Raw genomic sequence first — 18,798 nt, forward strand, 5'->3', positions numbered from 1 at the left:
AAATTCAGATAAATTGAAATCATGTAACTTTTCTCATCATAATGCAATAAAAGTTTAAAAAAAAAATAGAAGACTGGATGAGCACATAGGGCATGCTTTTCTGTCTGGGCTCCTGCCTTTGGGCAAATCGCCTAGTGTCTGAAGTCCTGGTGGGCATGTGAATTACCCTACAAAGGTATACATACAGAAAGGCTAAAAACATAAAATGTTTTCCTTGGGGGAAACTTTTCATTCTGACAGAATTTCTTAAGGTTATATTTAGATAAATACCTTCCCTAGCTTATCCTCCGGCCCCTGTAGGTACCTGGACTCCATGCACAGATCTTGAATGCTTACCTTAAAGTTAATTTGCATCATTGGGAGGAGGTGAACCAAACAGCTGCACATGTCTGTGGTTATGAGGGAACTGATTTCTGGTATATTGAGGCACTGCAAAGTTTTATACTTTTCTTGGGACATGCCCACCTTTGAACCTAAAACATCAGCAATGGCTGCAGGAAAGCAAAAGATAAAAAACAATAAACCATGGCTTGTCAAACAGACGACGTCATACCGTACCCACATCGTAAAGGAGGGATTTATCAAATAAAAAATTCACAAAATAAAATGCTTATTTTAATCACAAATAGCCAAATGAGTTTGCTCATTAGCTATGTGGAATTAACAAAGAAAAAGCCAAATAATTTATTTTAAAAAGTCTATCATTTATTATTTAAGAACTACAAAACAGGGCTGGTGAGATGGCTCAGCAGTTAAGAGCGCTAACTGCTCTTCCAAAGGTCCTGAGTTCAAATCCCAGCAACAACATGGTGGCTCACAACCATCAGTAATGAGATCTGACACCCTCTTCTGGCATGTCTGAAGACAGCTACAGTGTACTTACATATAATAAATAAATAAATCTTAAAAAAAAAATAACTACAAAACAAGTACAGAAAGCAGATGTTGAGATGGCTCAGTGGCTGAGAGCACAGACTGCCCTTGCAGAGGCCCCAGTTTGGGTCCCAGCATCCTAGTTGGGTGACTCAAAAACCTGTAATTGGAGCTCCAAGGTAATCTGAAGTGATCCTCCGGCCCCTGTAGGCACCTGGACTCCATGCACAGGCACAGATACACACACGTGACTAAAAATACAACTGATCTTAAAAGAAAGCATAGAGAGGCAGGTGGAAAAGAAGAACATTGACACATGGTAGTGTCCTGGCCTTAACACTCATCTCTTGGACGTTGGCATGGTGTTATCACACTTAAGAAGAATTGGGGACCACTCTGCAGAAACTAAACAACACATTTATCACCTAGACAAACTACAGGAAGACAGAAGCAAAAGTTAAATTGTTCTCAGCCAGCTCGCTGTGGTACAGTTATGCAGTGAGTGCCTTTCAAAGCTGAGACCACGGTGCCACACCGACTGCCTATAGACATGAGTGTCAAGATAAATGCACTTGTCAGATGTTCCTGCAAAGTTTAGCTCCTGGTTTAAAGGTGTCGAGCACTCTCCATTTTCCCTCTAGCTTCAAAGGTAATACTGGATCGTTTCGGAAAGTCTCAAATGTAGGAGCAGGGCTGAAAGGGCCCGTGCAGGAGTCTGCTCTTTATAATAATTTAATGTGAATTAGATACGGCAGCCACCCACCTAGGAAGACTTTCTCCTTTCCGATACAGTACGTGCCGCAGACAACGAGAGCGCGTGGGTTTAGAGTTACAGCCTCAAAGGCAGTGTTGATGGCAAACTGGATAACCTCCTGCTGAGACGGGAAGGTATATTCTGGGCTGCAGTATCTGTGACAAGGAAAGGCGGTTCTTACTGACAGGGGAAGCGAGAGCAGAGGCTCTGCTCGGATGTTACTTTACAAGAAAACAAACAAGCTCGTACACCAAGTTCATACACCAAGACTACAACTACTAAAAGCACACGATCATGCTGTCTACAATGAAAATACGCGTTTCCAGCTACTGCCAACTTATGGCGCGATAATAACTTCTCACATCTTTAAATTATGTGTTCATCATCTTCAAAGAAATTTCCTGTTTGAATACTTTTCTTCTCAATAAGAATATATTTTTCCAGTTGACCACTTTACTTATGAATGATAGAACTCAGTTATCTATTTTTAAAACCCAAGTCACTACCAAAGAAAATACAACTGAAAGAGGTTAAATTTATAGGAGAGAATTCTTACTTAATAAACTAAATATGAATTTAACATAGTATTTCAAATTAAAGGTGATATATACAAGGTTATTTCCTTTCACAAACACATTAATGCATATATCACAAGAATATAGCAGATATAGGGGCTGCAGAGATGGCTCAGGGTTAGCGGTGCAGAGATGGCTAAGGGATAGGAGTGCAGAGATGGCTCAGGGTTAGCGGTGCAGAGATGGCTCAGGGTTAGCGGTACAGAGATGGCTCAGGGATAGGAGTGCAGAGATGGCTCATAGGTTAGGAGCACAGAGATGGCTCAGGGTTAGGAGCACAGAGATGGCTCATAGGTTAGGAGCACAGAGATGGCTCAGGGTTAGGAGCACAGAGATGGCTCAGGGTTAGGAGCACAGAGATGGCTCAGGGTTAGCGGTACAGAGATGGCTCAGGGATAGGAGTGCAGAGATGGCTCATAGGTTAGGAGCACAGAGATGGCTCATAGGTTAGGAGCACAGAGATGGCTCAGGGTTAGGAGCACAGAGATGGCTCAGGGATAGGAGTGCAGAGATGGCTCATAGGTTAGGAGCACAGAGATGGCTCAGGGTTAGGAGCACAGAGATGGCTCAGGGTTAGGAACACAGAGATGGCTCATGAGTTAGCAGTGCAGAGATGGCTCAAGGTTAGGAGTGCAGAGATGGCTCATTGGTTAGCAGTGCAGAGATGGCTCATGGATTAGGGCTGCAGAGATGGCTCAGGGTTAGGAGTGCAGAGATGGCTCATGAGTTAGCAGTGCAGAGATGGCTCAGGGTTAGGGCTGCAGAGATGGCTCATGGGTTAGCGGTGCAGACTATTTTTTCAGAGGACCTGGGTTCAGTTCCCAGCACCCACAAGAGTCAGATCCTAGCCTGGCCAGTAGCTCCAGCTCCAGGGGCTCTAACACCTCAGGTTCCCACTGGCAGCTACATTAAAGTGCATGTACTCACATAGGCACAGAGTTAGAAATAAGAAAGACCACACACAACTGATCTAGCTGGACCCAGATTAAAAAATACCCAGTTGAAAAGCTGGCAATCAGCTATTATCTGTATATATTTTGAGATGAAAAATGTGATTTTCTAAAGTATAATATACTATAAACACTGAACAAATGATTTTTCATGACTTTCAGAACTGTTTTTGGTACTTAGTCATCAAAAAGGAGGCAGGATCCCAGTCCTTTCTTCAACACAAAGAAATCCAGAACCATAGGAAGACTAAAACTATAATTTAAAAAATGTTACTTCTTTAATTTATCTACCATTTAAAGAGCATAGGAAAAAATGAAGCGCATCAGTGGGACAAACGGCTTGTTTTTGGTGTTTTTGCTTTTTTTGGAAAGATTATTTTTTACTGAAATATCTTATCCAAAGAATCCTTGGAATGTTTATATACTTAAAGCCTACAAATCAGTGACTTATTTTAACAAATGGAATCATATTGTATAGTACAAATTCATATAATTTCTGTCAATTATACCTTAACAAGGCTAAAACCACATAATCTATATATAAGCACTTAGGTGATTATATTTGTATCACTGAAGGACTCAAAGGTACCACTTATAAGTTACCTTTTTAAGAGAAGATAAAAGTAATTCCAATACTCATGAGCAAAATCCCATTGTGGCCTCTGCTCCCTCTTCACAACTATAAACTAATATGGACAATATTAGTCCAATAAACTATATGGACACTTAAGAAAAAATAATCATTAAAAGGTATTTTCCTAAAGGCTGTCCCCTAAGTTATTTTTAAGAACAAGACTGTCCTATAAACATTTTCAAAATTAAAATAACAAAAAATTATGACCTATAATTCTACATTTGCCTTTTAGCAGGCTTTTTTTTTAATGGTATCCTTTTGCTAAACACTCTTAAGACATAAATTAGCTGTAAACCATCATTTAAATGATCTAAGCAAACGTTTCAATTACCCATACACCCCAGGACATGGCTATCAGCGGGACAAGGGAGAACACAAAGTCTCTCACGTGGTGTCTAGGAACAGTGTATGGACTTTGCGGCCCGCCAGGAGAGAGCGCTCCATGCTGGGGTCCGCTCGGAAGTCTCCGGTGTGCAGTATGACAGTGCCGCCGGGAAGCTGGAAAAGGACCATGGTAGCACCTGGACAGCTGGACACAAACATTTTAGGAATACACAGGGAACAGACAAAGCGCTGGGGCAAGGGTACATCTCTCAACATCAAGAGAAGATGGTCGGCTGCAGCAGTGTGCAGGGATGTAGCGCATGTCTACAGAGCACATTTCCAAGAAGGGACCTGGTGGGCTGCAGCAGTGTACAGGGATGTAGCGCGTGTCCACAGAGCACATTTCCAGGAAGGTCCTGCCTTCAGACAGGCTGGCCTGGCTTCTAAGCCCTTAGGACAACTTCCTTCTACGAAGTGTTGGCTGAGACCCTGGCTTGATCGAATAGTTTATGCAAACTGTGTGACTTGTGGTAAACATTTCAGTAGTGACAACTCCAAAAAACATCAGAATTCAAACTGGCAATCAGAAAAGAAATATCAGCAAGGCTGGAAACTATTGTTTTGTTCTGTTTTTTTAAAGAATCTAACGTGATAATATTGGCCTGGACTTTAGCAAATCTAGATTTTGCCTTAGTTCTTTCCCAAGAAGCTTATGGTCTCTTCAGAACAGGCTCACATCCCAGAAAGAACCACAGTGGGTAGCTGCGTTTGGGCAACATGAATGTTGACAGCGTCTTACAGAGGGGGGCAGAGAGGCAGACGGGAAGGGGACAGAGACAGAGAGGGAAGGAGAAGAAAAACGAAGGAGATGGCTAGAGAAGGGAGTGAGTGAGAGAGAAAGAGAGAGAGAGAGAGAGAGAGAGAGAGAGAGAGAGAGAGAGAGAGAGAGAGAAAATAGACCACTATCCATTTCAATGGAAAATGAAATCTTACAAATCTTTAGAGTCTAAAATTGAATGTTTTTCTTTGTTGTTGTTTTGTTTTTTTTAAGTTTAAAAGTACGGTGGGAGCAGAGGACCAGTCCTCCCCTGGTATCCAAACAGGATATAAAATTTTACTTTATGTAACTTATGTTAAGGAAAATGGAAAACTTCATCTTTCCATTTTTAGACCAGTAACAAACTGTTTTTTTTTTTTTTTAATATAAAGTGTCACCAGTCAACTGCACAAATATAAGTTAGACAACAGATTTTTTCCTATATTTAAACTGATTGTAAAATTGTTTTTGCAAAAGTAGAACTAGGATTTACTCTGGTTTAAGATCTAGCTTATCAGCTCTAAGCTCTTGGACAACCATGCCACCATTTTCTTTTTCAATGTTGTTTACAGCAGGCACGCCTCTTATGCTACCTACAGTGCTGCCTACAGTGGTGAGGGGGTCACTGCGGTGGCCCTCATACTTACTGATTGGCATCCAGCAAAACAACCTTGACACCATCCACTATACACTCGGTGTCCATCGGCAACTGATGGATGTATTGTTCTTGCACATGAAGCTTCTTCTTCAACAAATTGCCAGTTATCTGCAAGGCAGGGTGCGGAGGAAAGCAGGGCGGGGCTGGGTCACCTTCGGTTTACAGCCAGGGCCTGTCAGTACTCTAGGCTTTCCCACTGCTGTGGATGTGGACCCTCCACAGCAGGGACGATAGGGGTAGGGTACCCATGGCACTCTGCTGCTTGTTCATCTAGGAAAAGCCCCTCCTTCCCAGCTTCCTGACCTGGTCCCCACTCACTGCTTTGGGTTGATCTCCTGTGTTTCCTTGTGGTACGCTCTGGGTATTCTTAAGTTACTGCAAGCTCCAAGTACACATTTCTGAGGTGCTTGTGCCTCTCCACAGGCTGTGCTGAGGGATACAGCACTTTCTAGCCGGAGCCCCTGGGTCTGTTAAATGTTCATGATCTAACAACCATTTCAAGGTATTCTGCACCATGAAACTTCCTCTAAACTCAGGTGGGGACAGAGTCTGAGGTACCACTACTGTGGCAATAACTGCGGCCTACCTCCCTAATGCTGACTATCTTGCCTCTGGATCTACCTCGGCACTCGGGAGAATGGTTACTCAGTGACACTTGGCTTAGTGAGGCCATCTATTGTTCTCACGCAATAAAATACACGTTTGTAGAAAACAGGTGGTATCTGTTGACGGTGACATATTTGATTTTTAAACCTAAATGTCCAATATGCTTTAGCCATCTTCTCCAGTACAGTGATGGCTCTTCTAGTTTTCAATATTGTCTTTTTTACCGAAGTTTCTTGAAGTCACAGCTTCATTCCACAAACAGAGCTTAGAGGGCTGAAACTTACCTCACTACAATAGACAGGCCACGTGAAGTCCTTCGACAAGCCAGCATAGTGATCTGAATGGAAATGTGTGAGGAAGTAAGCAGTGCAGCCTTCGACCTCACCGTACTGAAATGCATCCACAGTGAAGGCAGTCCCTGCAATGAGACGGCCAGCAGTGGGATGAACAGAAGCCAGGCACTCACTCACACACGGGGTCCCAGCTAAAGGCCGGGCCTCTCCGCTCTGCATTGCTCATTTATGCTTCAAATTCACTGAGTTTCTTAAGAACATACATTTATCGAAAGGTAAGAATAATCCCTGTGTCTGCTAAATATTCCAGGGTAGAAGCTTGAGAATAGTCTCACCAAAAAACAAAAACCAAAAACCAAAACCAAACAACTAATTAAAAAATGTTAAGTTACAAACCAATCATTTCTTTTTTCCTGATCAATACTTTTGTGGTACTAATGCTTAGGGATGGGGCAAGTAGAATCTCTAATTTCTACCAGGCACTGAGAAGAGAATCAGTTGGAACTTCAAAGCCATGAATTCCAATGAGGGGTGACAATGACAGGCTTCTCAGGGGCCAGAAAACTTACCACAGTTTGCAGCTCTCCAAAGAGCCAAAGTAAAAGAAAAAACAGACAGCATTATCTATAGTCGTTGGGTTTCATTTGGGGGTAGTGGAGGAGGAAGGAAATAAGAGATTGCCTCAAAAGTTTCTTCCAAAGAAAAATGACAAAATGAAGTTGAGAAACACTGTTCTGAAGTGTGCTTATGAGAGAAACGGTCAGTGTGCTGACAGCTGACAGGTAGGCGAACAGGCTCAGCCTCACCATGCCGAGGCGGCCAACACACAGCACGTGTAAAGTATAAAAAGCGAATCGTAATGATCACTGGAAACAGAACGGGGCCTGGCCCACATCAGTGAGGCATTTCTGTGCAGTATCAGAAGCTAAGTGTATTCTGGCTGTTCCCTTGCATACTCCTCATACAAGAGTTAGCTCTCCTTAGGAATTCATTTCTGGGCTCGGTTTTCCCATGAACCTATCTGTGAAGGCATGGGCAGATATCCAATTGGGACATACAAAAGCAGAAGACCCTAGGTTCTCGCATTGCTCGGAAACTGGCATTTGCGGTAGGTAGAGCATGCTGCACTCCCCTTCTTTGAAGCCGCCGAGCCTGCATACCCTCAGCGGCGCTTAGACGCTGGCTTTTGTCATATTTACACTGACATCTTATTGTCTTTCAGGTTACCTGGGATCTTCACAGTTCACATGCCTTTCTATAATCTATAATAACTACCTAATCATTATAGTATCATATAAAATGGTTAATGCAAATTTGCTGATAATGGAGAAAAATATTTTAAACCCTCCAAACCCTAATCCTAGTAAAAGATTCATAAAATATCATAAAAAGCAAAGAAAATATATATCCTGTACAAATTATTTCAAACTTATCTACCCAACAGCAAGAAAGGTGATGTTAAACACTGCTGTGTCTTCCTTGATGAGCTGACGTTGGTATTTCAACTTACCGGGGATTCTCTTATAGAACGGACACCTTCTCCTCACTTTCCCTGCACCAGAGGACTCTGGAACGCTCACGTTCCCTCTCTGCGTCCTGCCGTGAGCCCATCTTACGAAGCCTTTGCTGAAGCTGAAGCTGACTGGTCCCAACTCTGGATTGTTACTGAGGTGACCTGGCCTTCTCTGGTCTGTTCCTTCCCGCGGTGAATTTGACTTTTTACGTCTCTTCCTTCGAGGTTGCGTCCTCTCTCCAGACAGTTCCACAGAGTGCTGACTCTCGGTTAAACTCTTTGCATCAAATTCTAAGTCACTCAGAGAGCTCTGTGCTTTCCTCTTGCACAACCGGGGCCTCTTTCCATTGGGACTCACAACTGGACTGACATTTGGCCCTTCTGATGCGCTCTTCCTCGGTGATGTGTCTTGCCTTTTGGGTGGTAGTCCAAAAAACACACCTATATCCATCTGCTTCATCACTTTCTTAGAGGGTTGGCTTGGGCTCTGCTTGGGACTGGGAGGCAATGTGCCCGGGGCCTTGTCACTAGGCATGCTAGAGCACTTCTGTGCGTTCCTGCAGGCACAGTTAGCACCTGGAGCACCAAAGCCCTTACTCCGTGATCCTTTAGTCTGACTCTGGGTTAGATGCAAAGGCAGACGCTCGCCTCCCTCCTTTTCAGGTGGCTTTGACCTGGCACTAGTAAGTAACGGCAGAGAAGTCTGATTGCCAACAGCTGACGTTTCAATTTCCTGTTGCCGATGACTTGATGCAAGTGAGTGGAATTTTTCTGGCTCATCAGGCTTGGCCTTAGAGGTCTGATAATTAGAAGCAGCACCTCCCACTGCCAACGCAGGTGAAAGCGAAAAGAAGGCCGCATCTGTGTGTGGTGGGTCCTCTCGGGAAAGCCTGCTCGAGGTGTGGGAGATAAGCTGAAAAGGGTCATTTAGTGTACTGCCTTCACTACACCGAGCCTGAGCGACCAGGCTCTTCGCTGCGGGATGGATCCCCTCTGCTTCCTTTGGGGAGAAACCATGAAGGTTTTCAAATATGGCAGAGCCATCTTCTTCTAGGCTGCTGTCTTTAGAGCTTTGGGTAAAAAACAGTTCCTGCTGTGAATCGTCCAGTTCTTGGTCTACATCGTAAGTCTCTTCGTCACTGTGGAGCGGAGAATAAGAGATCTCATAGCCACCACCGTCATTTTCTGGCAATGGCAAACCTGTAGTCCCTGACTTGCTCTGGCTGTTTAATGTAACCTCAGCAAGAGGCGATCCACCTCCCAGCAGCTGGTCTATTTTAGCAAACTCTGCCCACTGTGGAACTCGTGACGTTTGAGAGCATGGAGAAGAGGCACTCTTCCTGGTGGGTTCAGCTGGAGGCTGAGATGTTTTTAGACACTGCATCATCAACAAAGAGTCGTCTAACACTTTTCTTAAGTTCCCAGTTTTCAGGAGCACAGACCGTCTTTCCTCAAGGTTACAAGGAGACTCTGCCGGTTCTGTTGCAGCAAACTGCGCCGCCAATGCGTCCGAGGGGCTGCTGAGAGGATCCTTGCTGTCTCGACTTCGAGCAAGCACGATGTGAGTGTATTTCTTATAATGAGACGGGATTGTGGAGGTACACAGCAAACCCTCGGGACATTCTGAAAATGATTGAAAAGGAAAAAAAGACCATTTTATACAATAACCCTGAAGGCACTAACACCATAGAGTAACCACCAGGCACAAAACCAGGGTTCACCATTTTGTTATTGTTTTGAGACAGGAACTCTATATATAGCTCTGGCTATCCTGGAACTCTATGTAAACCAGACTGACCTTGAACGCACATGTATCTGCCCACCTCCCAAGGGCTGGGATGAAAGGTGTGGGCCACCACACCTAGCCCTCCATGGGTCACCTCTAAGAACTATGACAATATCTATGCTAGCTGCGTTAACTGCTGTTGCCAAGATCAACATTTAAAACACCAAAAAACTAATCCATCATAATTTTACAAGGCTCTACTTATTACATTTAAACCAAACACTTCTAGATTGTTTTTCAGATCCTCTTTCCACAGGGAAATTTGAGATAACTCAAAGGAGTATTTTCTATGTGTTAAACATGACATTTATCTTAAAATATAATAAAAACATGGCTTCACTTCTGTACTGGCACATTTCTGTAAGACTGAATCATCTCAGACTACCTTCTAGTTCCTCTCCTAGCATATTAACACACATGATGAATACAACATATCCATATTTAGAAACCAAATGTATTTATAACTTATCTAATTCTAAAGTAGGATAACAAATAGGCCTGATTATTCAGCTTGTAGGAACGCTCATCTATAAAATGTTAATACCATCTAATTTATTTATTTAGTCCTTACAAAGAGTTAGGTAGGAAAAAACAGAGTGAAAGGTTCAGTGACATTTATGGAAACTGAGAAGAAGTTGAGATGACAGCTCAGTCAATAAAGTCCATGCAGTGTACAGGAGGACCTGAGTTCCAATTACCAACCAGCACATAAGTCAGGCATGGTTGCAAGTGCGTAGAATCCCCCGAGGAGACTGAAGGGACACTGACAGGCGCCTCGATGGCCTTTTCTTACCTGTGTCAGAGATCGGTGGGGAATTCAAACACTCGAAAACATGCCACCGGGGCGTCTGACCTAGCAGTGAGGAGAAAGGCAGCTGGCAGCTAGGGCAGTGCCCAGCATAAACTGGGCGTGTCTTTGGGGTCACTTGCTTGCCTCTGTGAGTTCTACATTGCTTTTTCGGTGTTGTCTCTTTGCTTTGAGACTGCTGAATGTCATCTCTACCGCTCGAATTCTGACTGGAACCTGCAGAAATCTGACTGTCGTCTGTTTCCGCAGGGCACACTTTGTGGTCCTTCGTTTTGCCTGGCTTTCCTGAAGTTCTTTTTTCATTTCCTTTTCCTTTTGACTGATGTTTTCCATCTGTTTCTTTTTCAACTGATTCTGAAATATTTTCAGAACAATTATTTGGATGTACTGGTTTGGGTTTTCTTTTAGATTTATATTCCCAAATGTCTTCTTCCCGAAACGTGTCTTCTAACATGGCAAACTGATTTTTATGAGTACACTACTACTCTTTGGTGAGTTCAGAGTCCATTTCTTGTAACACTTTTTTAGTAGGGAAAAAAAAAAGGAACCAAAAGCCAACTAACTTGGTTGGAACTGAAAGCTTTGGTGATACTGGCACACAATGCACTTAGTACCTGTGAATACCTGTTGTTCTATTTATACCATAATAAAGAGAACCCACCACACATAACATCTACACGGGTTTCTTTACATTGTGGCACTATTTCATTCAGGTATTTTTTTTTAACTTCCTAGAACTTGATTTATAAAAAATAGGAATCAAGAATGCCTTGAATGTTAAGCACGGATGGTAAGTACCAGGCTCAGTGCAACTGAAAAGAGTCTCCATATAACGGTTAGAAAGCTATTCTGGCTCTTGTTCACATAGACAAGTGTCCACTCACAAGTCCAGTCACAGTCCCTAGTCCACTGAGTTCGAAACTAGTCACACCATAATCATAGAAGTGTTGGTTACAACCGCCCTTATTCGTGACTCATGGATCCAACCAGCTTCAGTTTCCTAGGTCAGTCCATTTCTTCCTCCATCCTGGGATCAAACCCTGCACAGTGAACAAAGTTCAAACAGGTGACAACGTACTCCACACCACAGGGGCTGTCTACCCTGAAAGCAATCAGCCACCTCTGCAGACCTCCGGAGAGGTCAGGTACCAGAAAATCCCTCCAGGCTCCCCCTCTTCGCCTTTGGACCTGGGGTGGGGGAAGGTCAATGAAGGGGCCCTACATCATTCTCAGGTTAAGTAATGCCAGCCTCTCAAAGAGCCCTTCTGCAGCTCGCCCTCCTCCTCCCCGCAGTCCCTCGTGGGCACACCTGGCCTGGCAGCCCGGGGCCAGCTGCAGCTGCCTCGTCTCCGCGCCACCTCCCCCGTTCGCGGGACATTCCATTCGCGCCCGCACTTTCAGCACACCCAGAGTCACAGAACACTTTTGTTGTTGTTGTTAATTCAAAACCGCTGGCCTCACTGCCTACATAAAAAAAAGCTTCTCCTCTGAGGATTGCTTTACGCTCTTTACCTTTCGAGTCTTTCTTGGCGGGAACGCTGTCCCGCTGTCACTGCCGTGCCGAATCGGCTGATCTCAGTTTAAGAGTGAGACAACTGGGGAGCCCTTTCTTAAGTCGGCTCTTTTAAACGTGTACATAGTTTTCTTTCTTTCTTTTTTTTTTTTTAGTCTTATTTGTTTTGGAAACCCTGTCGGGCTCCAAAGGCAATGGGTTCCCGGCTCCTCCGGAGCGCGACCCCAGCAGCCTTTCCCGTGTCGAATCTGGCGCTCGGAACGTCCAGGCTTCACGGCGGCCCGGAACCTGGAAGGGGCGGGGTGGGCAGCCTGGAGTTTAATGTTTAATTACGCGCGGGGGAAGCACGGCCCTTCGGACTTTGGCGTCTGGAGGAAGGCTTATCGTAGGCGGGAGCGAGTGTGGCGCAGGTCCGGGCTGGCCGGGGCCCGCTCTGAGCCAGTGGGGCGACGCACGTTGGTCCAACCGGCGCCCTCGGCCCCCGGCCCCCAGCCCTTGGGAGCTCGCGCAACATGGCGGCCCCCGGAGCGCGCGGGGCGAGCCTCTCGGGCCTGCTGCCCGCGCAGACCTCGCTCGAATACGCCCTGCTGGACGCCGTCACCCAGCAGGAGAAGGACGAGCTGGTCTACCAGTATCTGCAGAAGGTAGACGGCTGGGAGCAGGACCTAGCGGTGCCCGAGTTTCCGGAAGGTGAGGGGCTGGCGTCGGGGTGGGGGCCGCTCCGGGGTCCTCCCCTTCCTCAGGATGGCTCCCTCCCGCCAGCAGTCTGGAGATCTGGTGCCCTGCGGTCCGCCCACAGCCCCGAGGTGTTCCTGAGGAGCGACACACCGACGGGGTTCTGCAGGGCGGGGACCAGTGTTTGCACCTCCGTCTCGAATCCTGCGTGGCCTGACGTCAATAACCACAAGACTCCGTGGATGTTTCTTGATCACTTCTTAAGTGCCACAGGCGGTTTTAAGCACTTGAGAGATCTTACTTAGTTGGCACAACCCACAGAGACCCTCTTAGTAGTCTTGTTTTACAGTTAAAGGAAACTGAGGCACAGGGAAGGCAAGGGAACCTGACCGTCTAATAACTACCATAGTTGGACTACATTCTACAGACTTTATACGTTTGATACTTTTCTATTCCTACCGCGTTTCCACGTTCAAAATGAGCTTTAACTTTTGGAATCAACTTTAGCTTAGTACTCAGTTTGAATCCTAGTTGTTTAGCCCACTCATGTTGGCATATGTCCTGGCATGACACTGAAACCACATGCATAGTTAATTTGTTACCTGTGGCAGGGATCAGGTATCTCCCGGAAGGATATATCAGTTCCACTTTCATCCCACAACAGTTTTGAATATTTCTTACCCTTTTGCACTCGCCTTGAGAGGGGCTTACCCTCACCCTCGTTATTATTATACTGGATTTGAAAGACCGTGGAATTGCAAAAGAATTGGCTGCGTGGAGGTGGATCCCATCAGAGAAACTTCAAAGAGACGAACACATGTACAGGTGTACACGTATCTTCTGAAAACTTTGTAATAAAGCACATAATAAATACACTACTATAAACCAGCCGGCCATCAGCTAGAATTTTGAGAAATGTTTCAGTTTCCTAGTTTTGTTTGTATTTATAGTAAGTTTATTATATTGTTATGATATTTGACCACTGTGACTGAAGTCATACTCATAAGAAAATAATCAGGCTTTGTTTTTGACGTAGCCTGATATTCTACCACAACCAGTTATTAACAGAATGTTAAAAACAAACAAATCAGTTTGTGAGATAAAAGTTATGCTCGGTCTTGATTGTAGTTTACCGATCTACTTAGAGAGTACTCATTCTTCAGAAGGTGCCCCCTGCAGTATAATGGGTAATCCAGGCCAACCTGAAACTGTCAGCTTTTTCATTTTGAGCACATTTCTTGACTTCTCCAGGTCTTCATTTTTTTTCACTTGTAAAGAAAGTGGAACTGATAATTTTTTTTTAGGGTAATTAAATGGAGGTATTTCAGGCAAATTCCTAGAAAATAAAGAGACTCATTAAGTGTTGGCCATTTATTATATTCATTGTAATTATTGCTGCTTAAAATACATTATTATCATTAAATCTGGTAAATACCTGGGACAATAACTTAAATTACTTAACACAAAAACTTAAATAACTGTCTCTATGCCCTCAATAAGTCACCCATAACAGTTTATAGAGATAGAGTCTTAAATATCTTGCAGTGGGATCTGAAACACATGTCAACTAGTAGGTTAATTAGTAGTTCTGTGTCATCAATTCAATATATAGCTAGTACTTATCAAAAGGAATAATTAAGTGTTCACTGAACCCTAAAACTTTTAGTGTATTTAGTAGAAATACTAATTTGTTTGAGATCAGCTTTCCTAGAATGTTGTTAAAGTTGAATAAGTACAGGTTTTGTTGTTGGTAGTCCTTGCTACATTAGTCTTTGTGTCTGGTTCCAGGGACCTATAATTAATCACCTTCTCAAAATATTAAAGGGAAAGTTCCAGAAATAAACTGTTGATACGTGTTAAATCGTACATTGTTCTAGTAGCATGATGCAGGCGTGTGCCTTCCTCCTGTGTCCTCTCCAGGACGTTAGTCATTCTATTCATGACCCCAGTCAGCCTTGTCTATGTCTCCGTGGAGTGTGTGCTGCCCACTGCTACTCGGTTAGTACTTATCCCAGCACCATGATGCTGAAGCCATCCTTAGCTTAGTAGTGGCTCCAGTGCTCAAGCGATGATGTCATCTATTGGATGTGCCGTAGAGAAACCAGAAAATTTCTTCTTTAAGTGGGAAGGCGACATTTCCTTGACTGTCTAAAGAACAACCATGTGCTGTGGTGCTAAGGTCTGTAGCAAGAGTGAATTCTAACCCTTCGAGTTGTAAACAAGAAACAGGTAAATGCACAGCCCTGCTCCTGCACCGTGAGCTGCAAGCAGCTACGTAAAGATGCAGAAGTCTACGTCTCACAACTATGGGTGCAATTAGATTTTTAAAAATATTTCTTATTTCCTCTTGTTTTCGCTTGAATGTGTTGATTTTATTCACTTCCCCAAGACTATCCACCATTTCTGAAAGGACTTAGTACTGCGTTTGTTTGTTGGTTTTTGGTACATTTGCAGATTGCCGCCCCAGAGCAGGTGCCCATTCTCTGCAGCTTCCACCCTCCTCCTGTCCGTCCCTCTCCAGGCTTTTAATCTCCACATAGTTGCCCAGTTGATCTTTTCATGAAATCAAACTTACGTACGTTGTTAGAAGCATGAAGATGTTCTCTTATTAATAGAAAAGAGATTTGGGTAGATTAATAAAGTCCACTGCTACAGACTGTAAGCAGCACTGTCATCTCTCAAAGTGTTTGACTATTTATGCTGGTCTTAGGAACACAGATTCACATTTTAATGGACAGTTTAGTTAAATTACCCTTTTCTTTGTTGTCTCCTTTAATTGTTGTAATTTGTTTTCTATAAATTCCAGGACTAGAATGGCTGAACACGGAAGAGCCTCTTTCCATTTACAAGGACCTGTGTGGGAAAGTGGTTATCCTTGATTTCTTCACCTACTGCTGCATTAACTGTATCCATGTGCTGCCTGACCTCCATGCCCTGGAGCGCAGATTCTCTGATAAAGGTACCTGCTTTTCATTGGTTTCTCACACACGGCTGTACACAAGCACTAGAAGAGCATCTGACTCCTTCACTTAAAGGAGGACGGCCATTTGGTAAGACCGTGGTGCTCCTGAGTCTGATCTGAGTCTGTGAGTGAACACTAACTGACTCCTGGCCCTCCAGGTGGTCAGCTTGGCCCTCAAGCCCCACACTCCCTGACTAACCTGCCATGCTTGATTTCCATTTACTTTTTCATGAGGGGCTAAACAGTGATAATGGTTTGATGGAGAACCAGAATTTAGGATTCAGGTTTTGCCTGAGGGTAAGAGCCTAATGAGATATTTAGAAAAGTCTTTTTCTACCCCAGGCTTAACTAAATTTGTTCTATGAAAAAAGGAAACATCTGGCCACAATTTTATGCCCTTCTCAGTGTGATCATACAAAGGTTTGAACTTCTTAGCAGGAAGTGTTGTTGGGCTTCTGACATGAACCAAGTGGAATGCACAGTACAGCAGCTACGTGTCCTTTGACCTTGTATCATTACAAGGTGATTCATTACAGTTAATGTTTTCTAAAGCACTCTAGGAAATCCTCTTATAGCATTTGAGCCTGGAACTAGCAAAGATTAGACTTAGTGTCTGCTGTCAAGGTAGGAGAATAATCAGGTTCTTAGTTTTGTTGACTTCTTTCTAAAAATAACAGGAGGGAATAACTAAATTGATAAAATGGTTTCATTTAAGTTTGAACTAATCAGTACTCTTGTCATCTATGTGGAAGCAATATGGCTACTGATTTTGTGACTAGATAGTAGGATAGGCCATGAATATGCACAAATGGAGGGTCCTAGGAACATACTTCAACAAGACTGCCCACAAAATCTAAAAGTACAATGATTTACGTGCTTTTTAGCTGTAATATATTCTATTTTAAAAACAGTAACCAGAAGATTTACATGTGACTAAATCATCAGAATTTGTGTGTACAAATTTAAGAGCTGTTTTATTATGCCCTAGGTAGTATGTGCCTCTGTTTCTTACTTCAGCCAGCACATTTATGAGCATGCATTATAAATATGTTTTTAGGAAATATGCAGCAAATCTGAGTAAGAATCATTAAGGTGACAAAAACCATTATTTTGTAAAATTTTTAAGCCTTAAAGAACCCTCTCCCCCAGAGAATAGTAACTCACTTTGCCTGTGACTCTTTAAAAAGATTTTACAGTGAAACAGTCTTTGTAAACCTAGAACTAAGCAGTAGCACATGTGACATTGAAAATGGGCAGCAGGACTTATCCTGCTGAGAGAGGGTCAGACAAGCAAGCAGATGCCAGGAAGAGGAGCACCCTTGCTCCACAAGTAGCTTATTGTGGCAGAGCTTCTGAGAAACAGGAAAAGAGACAAAATGGAGAGATGGCTCAGCCTTTAAGAGCACTGACTGCTCTTCCAGAGGTCCTGAGTTCAGTTGCCAGCAACCACATGATTGCTCACAGCCATCTGTAATGGGTCCTGGTGCCCTCTTCTGGCTTGCAGAGGTACATGCAGACAGAGGGCTCACATACATAAAATATATTAGTAATCTTTAAAAACCTCCAAGTACTAAGTAAAATGAGACAAAGACTGATTGGGTAATGCATGTTGTGAAGTGCTCTTTGGGGCAGTCCTAAGAATTCAGACTCTCCTCCTTCATTGAGGATGTGACAAGGTTGAAAGTTGTTTTTTGTTTTAGTGTGTGTGTGTGTGTGTGTGTGTGTGTTTGGGTTTTTTGTTTGTTTGAGTTTTTTGATAGGAGACATAATAAAATTGTATTTTACAACTATGTTAAAAATCCTAATGTTGACCCCCTAAATGACTATGTAATTAGCTTAGTTGGTTGACACCATACCCAGAGAAAGTCAGTGATTTCCTCCCAAGACTGTGTCTTCTGCCAGATGATATGGAATTTTCTTTTTTACAGCGCACGTATATATAAACAAGTCTCTGAAAAGTATATCACTTTCTAAGTAGAAAGGGTCCAGGAAGGTGGAGGAGTAGGAAGCAACAGAAATGCTCTTGCAGAGATGGTTGTGTAGACAGACTCTATCTAGGGTGGAACTCTCATTCTTTTGAAGGCAGAGTTGCTGAATATTTTTAGCAAAAGTCACAAGATAGTTAAAACTAAACCATAAAGACAAGGAAGAATAGCCTACTCAAAGAAAACATAAACCACAGAAACTATCTTTAAAAGATAAAATGAGAGGTGTATGAGACTCTCTAAAACAAATATTAAAGATGCTTATAGAGCAACAGGAAGGGGTAGGAAAGATAAAACAGTACACAGGAAAAGGGAACGAACAGTGAAGAGATAGGAGAAGCTTTGACAACTCACAAAGCAAACGCTGGAACTGAACTACAGCATCTGCAGTGGGTGTTTGGAGGCAGACTGAGCAGCCAGAGAAAAGACTCTGAGCTTAGAGCCAATGCAGCAGAAACCGCTGAGTACTTTATAAAATGTTTGAAAGGCTTACAAACATTTGGACAGGGCATGGACACAGAGTACCATCAAATAGATCAGGTGCTTTGTCACAGGGACTTTTAAATAAGAATGGCGAAAACCTGTCCCAACTTAATGAAAGACATGACTATAAGTATCCAAGAAGTTCCCCGAACTCTTAAGTAGAATGGATTCAAAGAGAGCCACACCAAGACTGAGACACAAGGACAGAGAATCCAGCAATAGGAGAGAAGCAGCTCATGTGCAGAGAGTGTGAGGGGTTGACAGGCTCCTCAGAGGGTAGGTTGTGAGGAGCTGGAGACTGAAGGCAGTGGGCCAGTGTATTCTGATTCCTAAAGAAGACTGTGCAAAATTTTGCAATTGCAAGTTATGTTTCTCAAGTGGGAAAGAAAGGAAAACCTAAAAGCCGAGAAGTGCCTAAGAGTTCTGCAGGTGGACATGAACACATGCCATATACTATTTTAAAGCCGAAGAAGAAGCAAGTGCAAGTAAACACATGGGAGTTATAAAAACTACAATACTGAAACAATGGTGTTGTACCTTGATTTTTGCAAGACTTAGTAGACAAATGCATAGTAAAAATTAGCCTAAA

General features: G+C 43.4%; 2 protein-coding genes across 4 annotated transcripts in view; one reads left to right on the plus strand and one right to left on the minus strand.

Moving 5' to 3' along the window:
• The window catches only part of Dclre1a (DNA cross-link repair 1A), a 23,868-nt gene extending 11,856 nt beyond the window's left edge, over window positions 1-12,012 (minus strand). For 2 of the 3 annotated variants that reach the window (XR_004123670.1, XM_031390782.1), the window contains exons 1-8: window positions 11,901-12,012; window positions 10,577-11,631; window positions 7,995-9,620; window positions 6,476-6,609; window positions 5,575-5,693; window positions 4,175-4,315; window positions 1,637-1,782; window positions 337-491 (exon numbers count right to left, since the gene is read on the minus strand). Coding sequence is in view for 2 of the 3 variants with exons in the window: in XM_031390782.1 (XP_031246642.1) it covers window positions 337-491; window positions 1,637-1,782; window positions 4,175-4,315; window positions 5,575-5,693; window positions 6,476-6,609; window positions 7,995-9,620; window positions 10,577-11,045 (2,790 nt within the window). In the remaining variant the exon portion in view is untranslated. The remainder of the gene's footprint in view (window positions 1-336; window positions 492-1,636; window positions 1,783-4,174; window positions 4,316-5,574; window positions 5,694-6,475; window positions 6,610-7,994; window positions 9,621-10,576; window positions 11,632-11,900) is intronic. The other variant, XM_031390783.1, reaches the window with a different exon arrangement.
• Window positions 12,013-12,232: 220 nt separating this feature from the next.
• The window catches only part of Nhlrc2 (NHL repeat containing 2), a 55,994-nt gene continuing 49,428 nt past the window's right edge, over window positions 12,233-18,798 (plus strand). The window contains exons 1-2 of the mRNA XM_031390784.1: window positions 12,233-12,794; window positions 15,586-15,738. Of these exons, the coding sequence (XP_031246644.1) occupies window positions 12,617-12,794; window positions 15,586-15,738 (331 nt within the window). The 5' untranslated portion in view covers window positions 12,233-12,616. The remainder of the gene's footprint in view (window positions 12,795-15,585; window positions 15,739-18,798) is intronic.

Source organism: Mastomys coucha, unplaced genomic scaffold (genome assembly GCF_008632895.1).
Source record: "Mastomys coucha isolate ucsf_1 unplaced genomic scaffold, UCSF_Mcou_1 pScaffold21, whole genome shotgun sequence".
NCBI classification, from domain to species: domain Eukaryota; kingdom Metazoa; phylum Chordata; class Mammalia; order Rodentia; family Muridae; genus Mastomys; species Mastomys coucha.